At 54.7% G+C, this 17,499-nt stretch overlaps 1 protein-coding gene across 3 annotated transcripts in view; it reads right to left on the bottom strand.

Annotated features, from left to right (window-relative positions):
* EP400 (E1A binding protein p400) overlaps positions 1–17,499 on the bottom strand; it is a gene marked incomplete at both ends in the record, with an annotated part of 75,286 nt that overhangs the window by 13,578 nt on the left and 44,209 nt on the right. For all 3 annotated transcript variants that reach the window (XM_080717680.1, XM_080717681.1, XM_080717682.1), the window contains 15 exons: positions 4,177–4,350; positions 4,477–4,718; positions 4,941–5,094; positions 5,166–5,210; positions 5,385–5,519; positions 5,952–6,035; positions 6,190–6,336; positions 9,183–9,326; positions 10,204–10,315; positions 11,999–12,195; positions 14,171–14,340; positions 14,426–14,628; positions 15,345–15,616; positions 16,217–16,311; positions 16,834–16,992. In XM_080717680.1, the coding sequence (XP_080573806.1) occupies positions 4,177–4,350; positions 4,477–4,718; positions 4,941–5,094; positions 5,166–5,210; positions 5,385–5,519; positions 5,952–6,035; positions 6,190–6,336; positions 9,183–9,326; positions 10,204–10,315; positions 11,999–12,195; positions 14,171–14,340; positions 14,426–14,628; positions 15,345–15,616; positions 16,217–16,311; positions 16,834–16,992 (2,333 nt within the window). The remainder of the gene's footprint in view (positions 1–4,176; positions 4,351–4,476; positions 4,719–4,940; positions 5,095–5,165; positions 5,211–5,384; positions 5,520–5,951; positions 6,036–6,189; positions 6,337–9,182; positions 9,327–10,203; positions 10,316–11,998; positions 12,196–14,170; positions 14,341–14,425; positions 14,629–15,344; positions 15,617–16,216; positions 16,312–16,833; positions 16,993–17,499) is intronic.

Below are 17,499 nucleotides of genomic sequence, written 5' to 3'. Positions count from 1 at the left end.
GACAGGGACAGCCTGCCAGGTTGGGGCGCCGGGCACGCAGCTGCAGCGCTTGCTGAGCTGGAGCTAACCCCACAGCAAGGACCACGGCAACGCAGCAGTGCTGTGGCGGCCCGTGTCTCCCTCGAGGAGGCAGGGAGGAGGCCCGCTCTGGCCCGAGTGGCAGCGCAGGCAAGCTCCCATGGGCTGTGGCTCCAATGTGGCCAGGTGGTGGGTGCTGGTGTGAGATGGGGAAGGTGAGCCAGCTGCAGTGCAAAGAAGCAGCATTACTGGCCCTCCTGGGCTTGGGTGCAAGCCACCGCAGGCTCCTCTGACCAGACACACACCACACAGCGGCACCACCAGCCGGCAAGCACGGGGTCCTCACGGCTACCCTGAAATGACTGTTCTGGACAAACCAAAGATTTTAAAAAAGGACAACAAAACCACACTGACTCAGCATCAAAATGGCAAGAGAAGCCAGGCGTGGTGGCACGCACTTGTAATCCCAGTACCTGGGAGACTGAGACAGAACAATCACAGGTTCAAGGCCAGCATCAGCAACTTAGATCTCAACAATGTAATAAAGCACTGTTTAAAAATAAGAAATAAAAGCCGGGTGTGGTGGCGCATGCTTGTAATCCCTACGGTTAGGAGGCTGAGACAGGAGGATCGCACAGGTTCGAAGCCAGCCTCAGCTACAAAGTGAGGCTCTCAGCAACTTAGTGAGACCCTATTTCCAAATAAAATATAAAACAGGGACTTCCGGGAAGATGGCGACCGAGAAAAGCGGGGCTTAAGAGCCCCGCTAACAACAAATCTCCATTACCACAAAATCAGCGCCTTTCATAGCCAGAAAACACCATCACCAGTGAAACAAAAAATCACCAGGCTCCAGAGAGAAAGCGGACTGAGAACAGAGCCACAGAGGAGATACACCGGCCTCGCGCCCGAGGACGCTGCAGACGCGGCAGCAGCGCCATACTGCCGGAGGCACCGGCGAATTCACGGGACGGCTACAGCAAGCCGAGGTGAGCCACTGCGGAACAGCTAGGCAGGATTTCTCCGCGCAGAGAGCATCTAAAGCTCCCAGTGGCCAAGCTCAGCACATGCTGCAGGGATTCAGAGTAGAAATCAAAATCAAGAAGAAAAACGCCAGCCCCAGAGCCGAGGGCGTAGCAGCGGCGCCATATTGCCACCGGCGGCAGCAGCAGCAGCGAATTCAGCGAGACCAGTACAGCTACATCTGCGTACTCAAGAACAGTGAGTCAAATTGCGGGCCACAGAGGAGAAATGCCAGTACTGTACTCCCTGGGACTTGACCCAGCGGGGGAGGGGCGGTGGCAGAGATATCACACCATAGGAGAACATGCAACCTGGCACCCCCCACAGTCTAAAGCAGCCTCTATCGACTCTCTGGGTCGGAGACTCTGTGATAAAACCCAGTAAAGGAGTAGTGGGGTCCGAGATACTACTGACTCGAGATCCAGAGCACCTTAAGTGAAATCATAGTGACCCAAGGGAAGAACCCAGAGAAGGCACAAACTTCCAAAATCATGGGAAAGAGGAATAATACTGGAGTAATGAATGCCCACAACCCCACAACATCAGAACCCGATAAAACAGAAAATCAGAGATTTCTAGAAGATCAAATCAGGAAAATAACTGTAGAAATAATAGAGGTGCTTCGAAAAGAACTCAGAGAGAGCCAAAAAGAGATAAAGGATGCAATTAATGAAGTAAAGGCCTCAATTCAAAGCACAAACAACCGATTAGAACACATGGAGAACAGAATCTCGCTCTTAGAAGATGAGCAATCCAAAAATGAACTCATAGTTTCTAATCTAGAAAAAAATATCCGACAGCAGGAATCTGATATTGAAGAAATATGGGCCCATTTTAAGAGAGCTAACCTAAGAATAATTGGAATAGAGGAGGGAAAAGAAAGTGAAACCAAAGGGATTAACAATCTCTTCAAAGAAGTAATAGCAGAAAATTTTCCAAACATAGAGCAAGAGATTGATACAAAGGTCCAGGAAACTTATAGAACTCCCTTTAGACAGGATCGGAGAAGAGGATCCCCACGCCACATAATTGTCAAAATGACCAATGTGGAAGCCAAGCAGAGAATCTTAAAGGCAACAAAAACAAAGGGCCAAGTGACATTCAGAGGCAAACCGATTAGCATCACTCCAGACTTCCCAAACCAAGTCATGAGAGCCAGAAGGGCTTGGAGTAACATATTCCAAACTCTGAAAGAAACAACTTCCAGCCAAAAATTTCCTACCCAGCAAAACTTTCTATCAAATTAGATGGAAAAATAAGAAGCTTCCATGACAGACAGAAACTGAAGGAATTTATGTCTTCAAAACCAGCACTAGAGAAAATACTCAAAGAGATTAACTACAAAGAAGAAATAGGTAACACACACCAGAACCAGAGAAACAAGAGTTTCCATCCAACAGACAATTAAGATTGGTTATCTGTGGAGATTCACTATTTATGTTAGTCTTTTACCTATCTCTAAATGGTATTGTTTGCCTTTATTGTTGTTAATTTTTAGGATTTCTAGTTGGAATATTAATATACCTTCAGATATAGCAATTGGAAATATTTTATCCCATTCTATTAGTAACTTTTAATTCTGTTTACATTGTCTTTGGATATACAATTTTTTTTTTTATTTTTTAGGGAGTCTGTATACTCCTCTGTTGCCTGTGCCATTGAAATCATAACCAAGAAATCACTGCCAATTTCAATGTTGTGAGGTTTTATGACCCAGATTTTCTCCTAAAAGTTTATAGTCTTAAGATTTATATTTAGGTCTATTATCTATTTTGAGTTAATATTTGTATATGGGATTTGGTAAGGGTCCAATTTTATTCTTTTCCATGTAATTATTATTTTTTAACAATATTTAGTTAAAAGATTATCATTTTCACCACCAAATATCATGGAAACCTTGTCAAAAATAACTTGACAATATAGGGAAGAATTTAGCTCTAGGCTTTTATTTAACTCCAATGGTTTATATATCTGCCTTTAGAATAGTACTACACTGTTTCAATTATTGTAGCTTTATATGGTTTGAAATCAGAAAATATATATCTTCTAGCTTTGTTTTTTTTCAAGATCGTTTTGGGTACCTAGACTCCATATTCCATATTAGGATAGATTTTTTTCTGAAAAATATATATATAAATATATGATAGTTTCACCTAAAAAATAGAAAAAAAAAATATTCTCTGGTAAGAAAGAAAGCAAAAAGAAATATTGAAATGTTATCTTTAAGTCATCAAAAGCTTGGTATCAGACAAATGAAACTGTTATGTGAGATTATCATTTTTAATTTTAGATAAATTGCCATAATACTAGATGTCAACTACTAAGCCAAGCATGGGAGGGAGGGATAGGGAGAGAATGGGGTGGGGATTGGGTGGGGGCTGACTGGGAAAAGTGTGCATGTATGTCTACAAAAGTATGTATCCTACTATGATGTATGAATACAGTGCACCAATAAAAAATAAATAAAAAATAAATAAAAAGAAAAAATATATATATATAAAACAGGCTGGGGGTGTGGCCTGGTGGTGGAAGGCTCTTGGCTTCCATCCCCAGTACCACAAAAAAAAAAAAAAGAAAAAAAAAAGAAAAGAAAAGAAAGAAAAGAAAAGAAAAGAAAAGAAAAAGCAGCTGGGTGTGGTGGTGCACATTTGTAATCCCAGTACTCGGGAGGCTGAGAAAGGAGGATCACAGGTTCGCAGCCAGCCTCAGCTACTTAGTGAAGCCCTCCATAACTTAATGAGACCTAGTTTCAAAATAAAGAATAAAAAATAGGGCCAGGGGTGTAATTTAGAGGTAGAAGGCCCCTGGGATCAATCACTGGTACCACACACACACAAAAAAAAGAGATGTGAATAAACTTTTAAGTAAACTAATAATTAAGAGGCAGTTCTTGTCTTCATTTAAGAAAAGTTAAGACAAGGAACTGGATGACACGCAGTTTCCCCAATTTCGGCAGTGCAGATGTTGGTATCGGATCATCCTCAGGCTGGGCTTTGTTTGTTATGACGCTGACCACGACCCTGCTGGCTGAGGGCACAGTGCAGGGGCGACCGAGAGGCCACTTAATCAACCTTCAGCAGGGCGGGCCGATGGGCTGGGTGAGGGCACCTCCCGGGAAGACCCAGGCCCGCTCACCTTCCCCTCCTCTCTGGGGATGATGACGTTCTCGTAGCGGTTGCGACACTGCTTGGAAGAGCGGTAGATCCGGCTGCAGGAGTTAACGACGTCGCTGACGAGGTCCCAATTAGGTGTATGGGCAGGGGACACGATCGTGAGGTTCAAGGGCAGCTCGAGCAGTTGCCTCACAGCCTAGGGGACCAGGGTTCACATCAAACAGGCTGGCTGCGAGTCGAAGGTCTTCCCTGGGCCAAGGAGCCCCACACAACCGCTTCAGGGAGAAGGGGCCGGCCTGGCTGGGCTGAGGCCGGCACTCACCTGCAGCAGGGCCCAGTCCTCGCCGATGAGCCACTCGGGGCTGTCCTGGGCCGGCTCCCCTGAGGGCTTGGCGTATGTGGGCAGCGGCTTGGCGAAGGGCGTCTGCTGCTTCAGCAGCAGGTTCTTCTTCTGCTCCTTGCCCTCGCGTCGGATCTTCAGCATGCCTGGCGTGGCCCGGTCGAACAGGGACCGCGGAGGCACGACCGCCTCACCGTGGCGCTGCTTCTTCTTCCTGCCTGCGGCTGAACAGAGTGGCTTGAGCAGGATGGGGCACGAGGAGCCGCATCCTGGGAGACACGGAAACAGCCGCCAGGGGCTTGCGGAGCACCTGCCTCAACACAGCGCTCACCACACTTACTGCTGCGGAGAGCTGAGCACCAAGGTGTCCTCGCCGGGGCAGCAAGGGGCCTGTGGGCACCCCCCGGCAGAGGTGCACGGGGACACCTGGGGCCCGGGAGACACACCTGAGGGGTCCGTCTTGTGCCGCTTGCGCTCCTTCCTCACGTACACAGGCGGCAGCTTGGCTTCTGGGATGGGAGTGGCCTCGTACATGAGGCACAGGACAGAGTCGATGTAAATGTCGTTGTCGTCCTGAGGTGGCGTGGGCGGGGTCCAGAGCTGCGCAGAGAAAGCCCCCTGAGCTACAGCCAGCTGGCCACTCGCGGGCGTGGGGCGAGAGGGCTACTTACTGGCATGACTTCCGCCTGTCCATCAGCATTTTCACAGACGTACTCCTGTGTGAACATGAACGCGGCTCAGAACCGGACAGGCCAATCATTTAAAGGCGTGCTGTGCTCAGCACGGGCATGTGACTCAGGGAAAAGGCAGCGTCTCACAGAACACTGCGTCTGGCAGCAGCGAGAGCGCACGCGCCTTGGGTGGGGAGCCAGGCGCAGAGGCGGGCCTACCATGCTGTAGGCGTCCTCCCGCGTGTATGTGAGCAGCTCCAGCTCCTCCTGCTCCTGCCGCAGCCGGGCCTCCCGCTCCTGCAGGGTCTTGGCGTTGTGGGACTCCCAGGCCCGCATGGCCGTCATCACAGTGTCCTGCGGCAAGAGGGCAGTCAGAAGCAGACGCGCTGGGGAGCCTCGGGCCACGTAAAGCCAGCCCTGTCAGGCAGCAGGGCGCTTAGAAGCTGCGCGGGCGGGCGTCGAGCAGTGGCGAGCCCGCGGCTCCTTCCATTGTCTGCGTCAACTGCTGCGCTTATTTTGGTCCCTTTTTTAAATTTTATTTTATTTATTTATTTTTTGTGGTACTGGGGGTGGGACCCAGAGGCTTTCTACCTTTGGGCTATACTCCCAGACCTGTTTTATATTTTATTATGAAACAGGGTCTCACTAGGTTGCTGAGAGCCTAAGCAGCCGAGGCTGGCTTCGAACCTGCGCGATCCTCCCGTCTCCGCCTCCCAAGCGCAGAGATTACAAGTGTGCGCCACCACGCCCGGCTTCAAACCAAATTTGACACTGTGGTTCTCTTACCTCATTATTTTTCTCTTTTTCTTGCTCAATGGTCGTATGAAACAATTCCAGGTAATTCAAAGCATACTTTTCAATTGGTGTAAGCTATTCCAAAAAACATAGGTCAATAAAGGTCAATAAAATAAAATCTGGTCATCAACATAGCAAACAAAAATGTAACTGTTCTTAATAAAAATAAAAATCGTTTTATGAAAGGGCCAAAGTTTTAAAATATTTAGCTGTAAAGAAAATGCCCAACCTGCTCCATGAAGCCGGCCAGCTCCTCCAGCTGCGAGGGCTCCTCTGCGCCTCTGGAGCTGCCCGGGTCTGAGGGCAGCGGGCCCACCACAGCCGCCTCCGCCAGCTTCTGCGCGTCTTCCTCCAGGTACTCGATGCTCTTGAGGGCCTGGGGAGAGTCTGTGCTTAGACACCAGGGTGCGCCTCCCCGTGGCACTCATGCCTGTGAGCAGCCCTGGGCCCGCAGCAGTCCCTTGCTCCCCAAGATCCTCAGGTCGGAGTGGAACCACAGAGTTCCTGGGAGAAGCAGAATGGGCGTGGGAAACCTTCTGGACTTCCAAGGCCACTACCAAGCTGGACAGGCAGCTGGCTAAGCAACACGCCCAATGGAAAGGACCACGAGGCTGACAAATGAAGAGTAAGAGAGAGGCCGCATCCTCGGCCCACATGGGTGGACAGCCCAATGGTGGCAGTCCAAAGAAAGTCATGAGGGAACCAGTTCAGAGACAACCTCACACATGCCAGGCACTGCTCTGCTGAAATCAGCCATGCACGGTGCAAAGCTGCCGCTGTCCACCTCCAGAACAGCCAAAGCACACATGGCAGCTGCTGGTGGGGTGGCAGGCACGCTCGCTCCAGAGAGGGAGACACCGCTTGCGGGTGGAAAATAAAAGTGGAAAACTGCAGAGCCTTTCTAGGGCAGCCTGGCAAAAGCTGCAAACGCTAACTTGATTGCACCTCACACCACCCACAAGTCATCTTCAAGACGACAATGAGGGGCTGCTGCAGCGACTGTAGAAAGCCTCGTAAGTGGAATCAGAAGCACTGCCCATTAAGAAAGAAGACTCAAAGCCAGGCGTGGTGGGCACGCTTGTAATCCCAGCAGTTGGGGGGCTGAGACAGGAGGATCACGGTTCACAGCCAGCCTCAGCTACTTAGTGAGGCCCCTTGCAACTCAGTGAGACCCCATTTCAAAATTAGGGCTGGGGGTATAGCTTGGAGGTAGAATGCCCATGGGTTCCATCCCCCAATACCGCAAAAAAAAAAAGAAAAAAAAGAAGAAGAGACTCGGAGCCCTAGAAAGTGAAGTCTGGGACTTTCTGCTTGTCAGAAGACAGTGCTGAGAAATGCAAACCACAGAAGGGCCGTGCCTGTATTCCTCTGCCCGAGGGCCAGTCGAGGTGAAGCAGCCCAGCCTGCGCCCCACAGCCCCTTGCCTCTGCCCTCAAGATGCCCACACCACCGCCCCGTCTGCCCCCGGGCCCTCACCTCCCTGTGGCTGCTGTCAACACTGGCTGCCCTTGACCTACACAATCTAGCCTCAACACAGGGGTCAGGATTATTATTAATGTTGTTGTTACTACGGACTGAACCTAGGAGCATTCAACTCTAAGCCATACCCCCAGTCCTATTATTATCATTATTATTTTCTGGAGACAGGGTCTTGCTAAATTGCTGAGTGTCTCAGCTAAATTGCTAAGGCTGGCCTCAAACCTGTGGCCCTCCAGTCTCAGCCTCCCAAGTACTGGGATTATAAGTATGTACCAGCACACCCAGCCAGAACAACTGTTTCACACAGTATCAGAGCTATCCCAGCCCCACTCAAGTCCTCTAGCCTCCTGTGCAATCAGGCCTTTTCTTCCCCCAGCCAGCCTCTGGGACCAGAGCAACCCCCTCCTGTAACACTGCATTGTGCTGGGCCTGGCCACTGCACCCCCACCCACCCACCCGAGGCCAAGGCTGAGGCCAAGGCCAACCTTTCTGGGCCTCACGCGGTCTTGGAGTGACTTGCAGACCTCCCTGGCTTCCTGGCTTGCCTCTCATTTCTGGAAGGTGAGCCTGGGAAAGGCAGAACCCCTCTCCCCAATGCTGCCTGTACTGCCACAACAGCGCCAAGGCACAGCACACTCGACAAGGCAGCTCAGGATCTCCATGTGGAGACGCAGTGCTGCTTTGGGAACAAGGCCCAGAGCGGAGCCTCCAGGACGCACAGTGTGTGCGTGACACACTCGCACGGCTGTGCACACATAGACACCAACGTTCTCTGGCCCTTCAACAACTAAATGGTTACCTCTGGGCCAGAATCTATTTTTCCCTACTGTACTCTCTGTTGTTTGAGTTTCCTTCCAACCTCACGCGTACTCCCTGCTCTGTGAGCAGAGTGAGCTAAGTCTACCCCCGCTGATGAACAACCTGTTTCCAGGCAAGGAAAAGTGCGCGCGGGAAGCGGTGAGCATGCGCGCTTCATGGCTGCCCCGAGGCACAGAGGCCTGGCGGAAAGCACGGCAGTGGCTTTCACAATACACCTTCAAGCTGCACCTCATACAGCGCACACTCCTTACAGCTTTCACAAAGAAACGCCAATGGAGAAGCTAGCAGTCACCCCTGCATGCAAACAGAGGACTGAGAACCGCCAGGCACCCCAGGCCTTCCTGGGAAGGGGGACCAGAAACCATCTGGTCCAAGAGGAAAGGAACCCGCCCTTGATGTGGGAAGTCAGAGAAGGAATCAGACAGGAAAGATGAGGCCGGCCCTGCGCCAGGGAGGGCCTCCACGCAGGGCTGGGAGGGGTCCATGGTGCAGCCACACAGATGACCATCCCAGAGAGATGCCGCAGGACTGGGAGCACATCTGAAATCTCCCAGTGCCTGCACTGAGACAGTGAAACATTCTCTGTAGCGTGATGTCCACGTTACGTCAGCACATAACCAACTGCAGCGACAGCCTCCCCAAAGCAGGCTGGCCACCTCTAGGGGTCAGCAGGGGTCAGCAGCCACAGGGTGCAGCTGTCGTTGTCAGAGCAGGAGGGATGGCAGGGAATCGCTGCGCTTCGCCCGAGAGCGCATGGAGACATTGTGGCAGCAACAGACACAGGGGCCCTGCCCTCCCCTGCCCTGCTCTGCCCCCCTCGACAGTTCTTTACGGGGAGAGAGGTGTTCCCGGGGCAGTGGAGTTGGTGAGCACAGAATGCCCAGAGCTGGGCAGCCAGGGAGCCCTGGGTGGGCAGCCACACACCTCAATGAACGGCCTGGCGATCCTGGGTGCGATGGTCTCGCTGGCGGCCGGCTCCTGGGCCAGCACCACGAACTCCTCGGCCTTCACTGGGAAGCCAGCATCGTCCAGCGGGGGGCAGACTTCAAACAGCTCCTGGATGGTGCGCTGGACACCAGGACACGTCACTCTGGGAGCGCAGGGCTGGCCGCCGCGCTGCCCTACCGCATGCCTCAGGGCGCCTCGGAGGTGGGAACTCTCACTCCTTTGCTTTGGAGCTTGGGATCGAACCCTGGGGCTTTCTACCTCTGAGCTACACCACCAGCACATTTTATTTTTTTTGCAATACTGGGGATTGAAACCAGGAGCATTCTACCTCTGAGCTACACTCCCAGCCCTATTTTTTATTTTTCTTTATTTGGAAACAGGGTCTCACTAAGTTGCTCAGGCTGGCTTTGAACCTGTGATTCTCCTGTCTTGGCCTCCCAAGTACTGGGATTACATGCTGTGCACCACCACACCTAACCCTTTCTATTTTTTTGAAACAGAACTTACTAAGTTGCTGAGGCTGGCCTGGAACCTGCAGTCCTCTCTCAGCTCACGAGTACTGGGATTACAGATGCGCACTAAGACCACACCAGGCTTCCTTGAGGACTCGGTCTGAGGGTGCTCTGCCTCGGGTACCTTTTCACTTTTTTTTTTTTTAATTATTATTTTTTGTGTGTGGTGGTACTGGGGGTGGAACCCAGAGGCTTTCTACCTCCAGACCTTTTTTATATTTTATTTGGAAACAGGGTCTAAGTTGCTGAAAGCCTAAGTAGTTGAGGCTGGCTTCGAACCCGTGCGATCCCCCTGTCTCAGCCTCCCAGGAGCGGGGATTACAAGCGTGCGCCACCACACCGGCCCCCTTTCACTTTTTGCTTCTCATTTTAGTCTCGCCAGGCTGCGAACAGTCTTGCTGTGACCCTCCTGGCTCGGCCTCCCAAGCAGGGGACTGTGGGCATGAGCACGGTGCTCAGCTTGCCCTGAGGATCCTGAAGGGTACCTGAGTCAGGAATGCCATGGAGTAGTCGTTTCCCTGGGCAGCCACCTCTCGGATCAAATCCTTGGTTCCGTTCTTCAACAGCTTCTCTTCAATGGAATTGCCACTCACGAGCCTACAAACAAAACGCGCACACTGAATGGCGACGCCGCCACCTGGTGTCAGGGCCAGGCGGCTCCACACTCCCCCTCCAGCCTCAGCCGTGGCATTGCGCCGACCCCTCCCCGTGTCTCTGGAAGCATCTGCTCGCACCTAGGCAGAGGCTCCTATCTCTTCCCTTCTGGGGGCTCAAGTGCGACTGACTGTGGGTGTCACCTCCTCTGACAGATGGGGCAGTGCAAGCCCCCCATGACCTCTCAGACTACGAAGCACTAACACCCAAGAGCTTAAAGGAACAGTCTTAACAAGACTTCATAGGGAACAAACAAAACTTTCCCAGGAAGTTCCGAAAGAAGTAACCTCAGTAGAAAGGGATAACCAAGAGAAGAGAGTAGAAAGCGACGGAGCCAGGACACAGCCGAGGAGGGGGAGCCACGTCAAACAGCCCTCTCCTGATCCACCAGCGCTCGCTACAAGTGACCATTACACAGAAGCACCGGGGACCGCCCGGGCTCATCAGGAGACCCACTCACCTCCACACGCACACACTCAGATGTGTGTGCAGACCCCCAGGAGCGCCTTTCTAACAGACAGCCCCGTGCCCAGCTCTGCTGAGGCTCCACACCCAGGCAACAGCCAGGATGTGTTGTTCATTCTGTTTGCAGAGAGGGGGCACCAGTTTAAATGCATACATTATTTTTTTGGTACTGGGGGCTGAACTGAGAAGCATTATTCCTCTGAGAGAAGCATTATTCTTCTGAGCTACACCCCCAGCCCCATTTATTTTTCATTTGAAATAGGGTCTCGCTAAGTTGCTGAGGCCGTCTTGAACCTGCAATCTGCTGGCCAGCCTCCAAGCACTGGATTACAGGTGCAGGCCACGCCCGCTGCCTTACTGCATACCGATTCAGGTCTGGCGTTCCTCACTGAACAGCACCTACAGCAAGCCCCAAATGCACTCGATTTCCCACTGCTGCTCAGCAGGGCCAGCACAGCCGCCCCAGGCGCGGCGCGGCCCAGGGCTCGCTGCGGCTAACGCCCTCAAGCCGAAGCTACGGATCTTCTGTCTCCAGATTTTTAAGTCTGACGGTAATGACAGGGACCTAAATTCCTTCAACAGATAACCTGCATCCCACACTGTCAGAACACCCAAACACAACATCCCTTGCAGGCTCACATTCTTCAGGAGAGGTGAGACACAAGCACTAGAGAAGCGTAACTGATTTATAGCTTCAACAAACACTGGTGTGAAGGTAAGCACAGGCGCCCGCGTCCCTCTGGGAAAGAACTCCAGCAGACACCTGCAGGAAGCGGCAGTCCTCGCTCCAGCACTGCCCCACGGCCTCGTCGTCTACACCACCAGCGCCGTCCCACAGCCTCGCCGTCTACACCACCAGCACCGCCCCACGGCCTCGCCGTCTACACCACCAGCGCCGTCCCACGGCCTCGCCGTCTACACCACCAGCGCCGCCCCACGGCCTCCCGCATCTACACCACCAGCGCCGCCCCATGGCCTCGCCGTCTACACCACCAGCGCCGCCCCACGGCCTCCCGTGTATACACCACCAGCGCCGTCCCACAACCTCGCCGTCTACACCAGCGCCGGCCCATGGCCTCACCGTCTACACCACCAGCACTGCCCACAGCCTCGCATGTCTCTGTGCACTGCTCCGTGGCCCAGCCGCGTGGCAGCCCTCACCTGTAGATGTGGATGTCCTTGCACCTCCCGATTCTGTCACACCACTCCTGGGCCTTGGCGTCCATCACAGGATTGAGGTCGTTGTCGTAAAACACCACAGTGTCCGCCTCCACAAGGCTTACGCCTGTGGCCCGGCTGTGGGTGGACAGAAGGGCACAGAAAATCCGCTTGTCTCTGTTGAAACTCCTCATCAGCTCCTGAGACCAAACCAAACGCACTGGTTAGTATTCTTGGGAATGCTAGGAGACCTTTGATACTTTTGATATTTATCAATTAAAAATTACTTTATTTGCAGTGCTGGCAACTGAACCCAGGGGCATTCTACCTCCAAGCTATACCCCCATTCCGATTTTCCAACCAAACAAGAACTCATTAAGTTGTGGAGGCCTCACTAAGTAGCTGAGGCTGGCCGTGAACCTGCAATCCTCCTGTCTCAGCCTCCCAAGTACTGGGATTACAAGTGTGTGCCACCACGCCTGGCAAAAATTACCATTTTATAAGGCAGGCATGATGATAAATGCCTATAGACCCAGGAAGCTGAGGCAGGAGGATTGCAAGTTATGGCCAGCCTGGGCAACTTGGCCAACATCCTATCTCAAAATTAAATTTTTTTTTTTTTTTTTTTTTTTTGGTGGTACTGGGGTTCCTGGAAGCCCTTCTACCTCCGGGCTACACTCCCAGACCTATTTTTACATTTTATATTTGGAAACAGGGTCTCCTAAGCCAGCGCGCGCGGCTGGCTTTGAACCTGCGTGATCCTCCTGTCTCTGCCTCCCAAGTGTGGGGATTACAAGCGTGTGCCACCGCGCCTGGCTAAATAAAAAAGTTTTAAAAAATTCTGGGGATGTAGCTCAGTGATAAGTGCTTGCCTAGCATGTACGAGGCCCTGAGTTCCATTCTCAGTGGTGCAAAAAAACAAAAACACAGTCAGGTGTGGTGGCACACACTTGTAATCCCAAGCATTTGGGAGGCTGAGACAGGAGGATCATCGTCCAAAGACAGCCTCAGCTACTTAGTGAGGCCCTATGCAACTCAGTGAGACCGTTTCAAAATAAAGAATTAAAAAAAAAAGACTGGGGATGTAGCTAGGTGGTAGAATACCCCTGGGTTCCATCCCAGTACTGAAAAAAGAAAAAAACACTAGTAACAGAGCTGGCCCGCGTCCACACGCCATGTGGTCCACACTAAGGCAACAGCAGGGTGCTCATGTCCTGCCCTGGTCCCCTGCGAGGGGGCCGCCTCCACCAGGGGTCAGGAGCACTGTGGGCGCAGGTGGCCGAGGCACCGTTACTAAGTGGACGCGCTGGCGCCACCTGCTTTGCCTGTCAGCACGATCTGTAGGCCCCACAAGAAGGCAGTCTTGCTGGGGAGGGAGATGTGCTTTCTCATCTATCCTCAGGCAATGCCAGGGCACTTTACAGCAAAGAAGCCCCTGGAGTAAGGCTGAGGAAGCAGAAACCCGAGGCACGCGCAGCCCCTCCACAGCACCGCGCCGGGCGACACGTGCAGACACCTGTCCTGCAGATGGCTTCCCGCCAAGACGGACCTCAGAGAGGAGCGTCTTCCTTCACACACCATCAACTAGCTGCAGCGTCACCATGGCGCAGGCGAGCTCACACTCTGCCGCGCTTCTTCCCAGGCCCTTCTCCATGAGTGCACGTCCTGTCTCCTGTGCCTGCCGTGGGCAGCATCAACTCGGCCCAGCACCCCCCTTTTGCACGCATACGTCTTAAGGGGTGTGCTGCTGCTGTGCTGAAGGAGTCCTGGACCGGAGTCTCTGGCTGGGGCATCTACCCACAACCAGTCCCCATGCCACACTGCTTTCTGGGAAGCTAGGCTGGCATGGCTCCCGCCAGCGATGTGGTGTGGGAGGACCTTCCGTGGCACCTGACGAAATCAGAGTGCCACAAACAAAATGTGGAGATAGGATTTTGTTGTTATGGCGCTAGAGACTGAACCCAAGGCCTGTGCATGCTAGGCACGTCCTCCATCTCAGGGGTACTCCCGTCTGGGGCACAAAACTTTAACTCGAGTTTCTTAAGTGGCAGGCCACCAAGTTTCTGACGCTGTCCTACAGTGACGCCGGTTACTGACTTGCGATAGTAGGTTCACGATGAAAGTGTGGGCAGGACAAGAGCGCGAAGCCCTCCCGCGCTGAGGACTGCCCCTCACCTGCCGCTGCTCACTGTTAGCGTTCTCGTCCACCCTCACATAGGTGAGAAAATGGAAGTTCAGGAAAGTCTCCAAAATGTCCAACATGAGGACCATCTGTGAGAGGATCAGCACGCGGCGTCCTTCGGATTTCAGCCTCTGGAGCAGGATAGCTAAAGCTTCTAACTTGCCTAGGAAACAGAAACCCCAGGAGCCTCTCGCAGGGTGAGCAGCGGGCCTCGGCAGCAAGGCGCGGGTCGGCAGGCCCCGGCATACCTGAGTCCAGCTGCACCAGCCTCAGCTCGGGGAACTGCAGTGAGCGCAGCGTGGTGAGCTGCCGCAGCTCCCGCAGGTAGGGTGCGGCGTGCTCCCTCAGGCGCTGCGCCAAGGCCCGCAGCCGGCGGCGGTACCGGGCCGGCGGCCTGGCCACCCACAGGGCAGGGGGTGCTGCCACCACCGGAGGGATCACACAGGCCACCCTGGGAAGCGGAGAACACACCGTTGCCCTGTGGTGCCATGTGGCCAGAGAAGCAGCAAGGGCGCCTCACAGTTGCCACGGGGTGACATCACCAGCTGATGGCATCTGCCAGGACCATTGCAGACAGCCCAGCTCGGCAATCAGCGGGCACTCCCCAACCAGGGCCCGGCTCGGGGACATGCCGTCCACCTAGAGCGCGCTCGGCCGGGGAGTCAGGTCAGAGGCTGCTGCCTACACCACCGGGAAGGGAGCCCACCCCAGGAGGGGGAGCCCGCAGGTGGCAGGACCAGTCATGGCCAACCTGACAGTACATCCCACCTCAGGCTGCAAAGGGCGACGGTGACAAGTGAGGACAGCGGGCATTTGTTAGAAAGGGGCGTGTGAACGACAGGCTACCGGCCTGCCTGCACACACACGGGGAGACAGTTTCCTGCCCACGATCTGAGAACTGAAGCCCAGGCTCTGGGCCACAGGGCCTCTCTCTGGATGAGGAGCAACAGAGGAAATGCAACTCTCCAAAGAGAAGGAAACGGTCCTGAAGCCCAGCCTAGAGACCAGCGCCAAGCACGCAGGGAGTGCGTGTGAGGTCAGCACCCTGAACAGAGGCGGCCCAGGCCTGCAGCGGGGCAGCTGGCACACAGCCCTGCTCCTGGTACCAAGGCTGTGGCTACCCTGGGGCCTCCCCGGCTGAACACCTGTGCATGCGCTCTGCCTCACCTGTGGAGGGCATCCTGCAGGGGCTCCTGGCGCGGACTCACAGTCAGAATCGGCTCACTCTTACTGTGTGAGGGCGATGTGTAAGAGCTGGCCAGCCCAGCCCCCTTCCCAAGGCTGCCGTCACGAGACCCGTGCCAAGGCGTCTTTCCTTGGCCAGCCAGGGAGCAAATCCTCAGCAAGTCCCTGCCGTACACTGGGGCTCGGGCACAGCGCCGTTCATTGACAAAATGAATCTGATCCAGCCGTTCTTTCAAAAGTCTGGTCTTCTCTTCCTTTACCAAAAACACGATGAAAAACAGTCACCAAAGAGAATACGCTGCCTCCTCGCCAGACGCCGTGGGACCCTCAGGTCCACGTCCGCTCAGCCCTGCCTGCAGCCCCTGGTCTGGGCAAAGAGTGAAGAAAGAGCAGGGAGCCGGCCCTGCTCCAGACGCCGTGGCCCACCAGTGCCAGACGCCGTGGGCCCACCAGTGCCAGACGCCGTGGCCCCACCAGTGCCAGACGCCGTGGGCCCACCAGTGCCAGACGCCGTGGGCCCACCAGTGCCAGACGCCGTGGGCCCACCAGTGCCAGACGCCGTGGGCCCCACCAGTGCCAGACGCCGTGGGGCCCACCAGTGCCAGACGCCGTGGGCCCCACCAGTGCCTGAGGCCGTGGGCCCCACCAGTGCCTGAGGCCGTGGGCCCCACCAGTGCCTGAGGCCCAGGGGAGCAGAACAAGTACTTGCGGTCACAGAGCCCCATTGGGCCTCTCCTGGGAGGCCATGGGTTTAAAAGCAGATTCTGCAGTTCAGAAGCACAGTGCGCCTCTGCTGCTCCAAACTGCAGGAGGCCTGGCGCCTTCCCACACCCCCAGGAGCCTGGGTACCTTACCTGGGTTGGCCCTCCGACAGGAGAGGCCGGTTTGGAGGCCAGCCCGGGATCTCCCACAGCCACGGCGCTAACTGCCACTCGACCAGGAACTCCAACTACAAATGCAAAGAAAAAATTGGGAAGGCAGGCCAGGGTGCACAGGGTCCATTCCAGAGAAGGGTCTCCCAGTTCCCAAGAGGGCGAGAGGAACTGGTTCTGGGCCAGGAACTTAGTCGGCAGCACTGCCCACCCCGACAGCGGGCAACGCTGCTGAGAAGGCACTCTGGCTTGTCCTGCCCACCCTGGCCCCAGCGGAGTGTCTCAGTTGGCAGGCCTCGTCTCATCCAGCACCACCTGGCCTGATGTGGGAGTGGGACTGGAACTGAGCAAAAGCTGATGAATAGCTGTAAAAAAAGGGGGGGGTCCTCAGGACATGGGGGCGGGTCACATTCCAGCAGCACCTGAGAGCAGAAGAGCAAACCAAGCCGACAGACAGCATGGTGTGCGGTGAAAGCCTGGGCGGCGGCCTCGAGACCCAGCTGTGCCTAGGTCCTCCACCACATGTACACAGACACCTCACCGCTCAGGGAGCGTGGGCCGACGGTCCCAGCCGCGCCTCCCGCAGCTCAGAGCCCTACCTTGCGGGGTCAAGGGTGCAGGGCTGGGGCCGCTGGCTGGGGGCTTGCTTCCCAGGGTGCCATGCACGGCGCCTGCCTGAGACACGGTCTGCATCACCACGGGACCGGGCGCTCGGAGGTAGGGCTGCCCAGGGGCAGACACGATCTGGAGGACACTGCCTGCAATCATACCGTCAGGTGGTGTTAGCCACTGTGCCTGCCACAGAGGCGACATGGGGGAACCTCCCACCCTCAGAGACAAAGCACTGATGGCCAGACCCACACGAGCTCGGCTACTGAGAGGGGCTGCTCTGCCCCAGGGAAGGAGCACCTGAGGGACAGTCTGCCATGCCAGACCTCGGGGAGCCGCCGTCCTCACAGGACAAGGGAGGCAGCTCTAGCCAGAAGCCTGAGGCTGTGCTACTGGGCTTTAGGGGCCTGCGGCTCCCTCCTGGGATGTGCCTGCGTTTCCAGCACCTCCGGCTCTGTGAGCTGGTGAAACCAGTGGCCACCAGACAGTTCACAGATGTGCCCAGTAGAGAATTAAACTACGTGGACCGGTTTCACCATCAGCAGAAGCCTCCACCATGCCGAGGGCCCAGGACGGCCTCACAGGGACGCTGTGGCCAAAGCACCTCCCAGCCCTACCTGAGGGGAGAAGCCAGTGGTCTGGAGGAACTGGAGAAA

The sequence above is a fragment of the Muscardinus avellanarius genome (genome assembly GCF_963383645.1).
Source record: "Muscardinus avellanarius genome assembly, chromosome: 21".
In the NCBI taxonomy this organism is placed as follows: domain Eukaryota; kingdom Metazoa; phylum Chordata; class Mammalia; order Rodentia; family Gliridae; genus Muscardinus; species Muscardinus avellanarius.
This window is presented reverse-complemented; position numbering and strand designations above follow the sequence as displayed.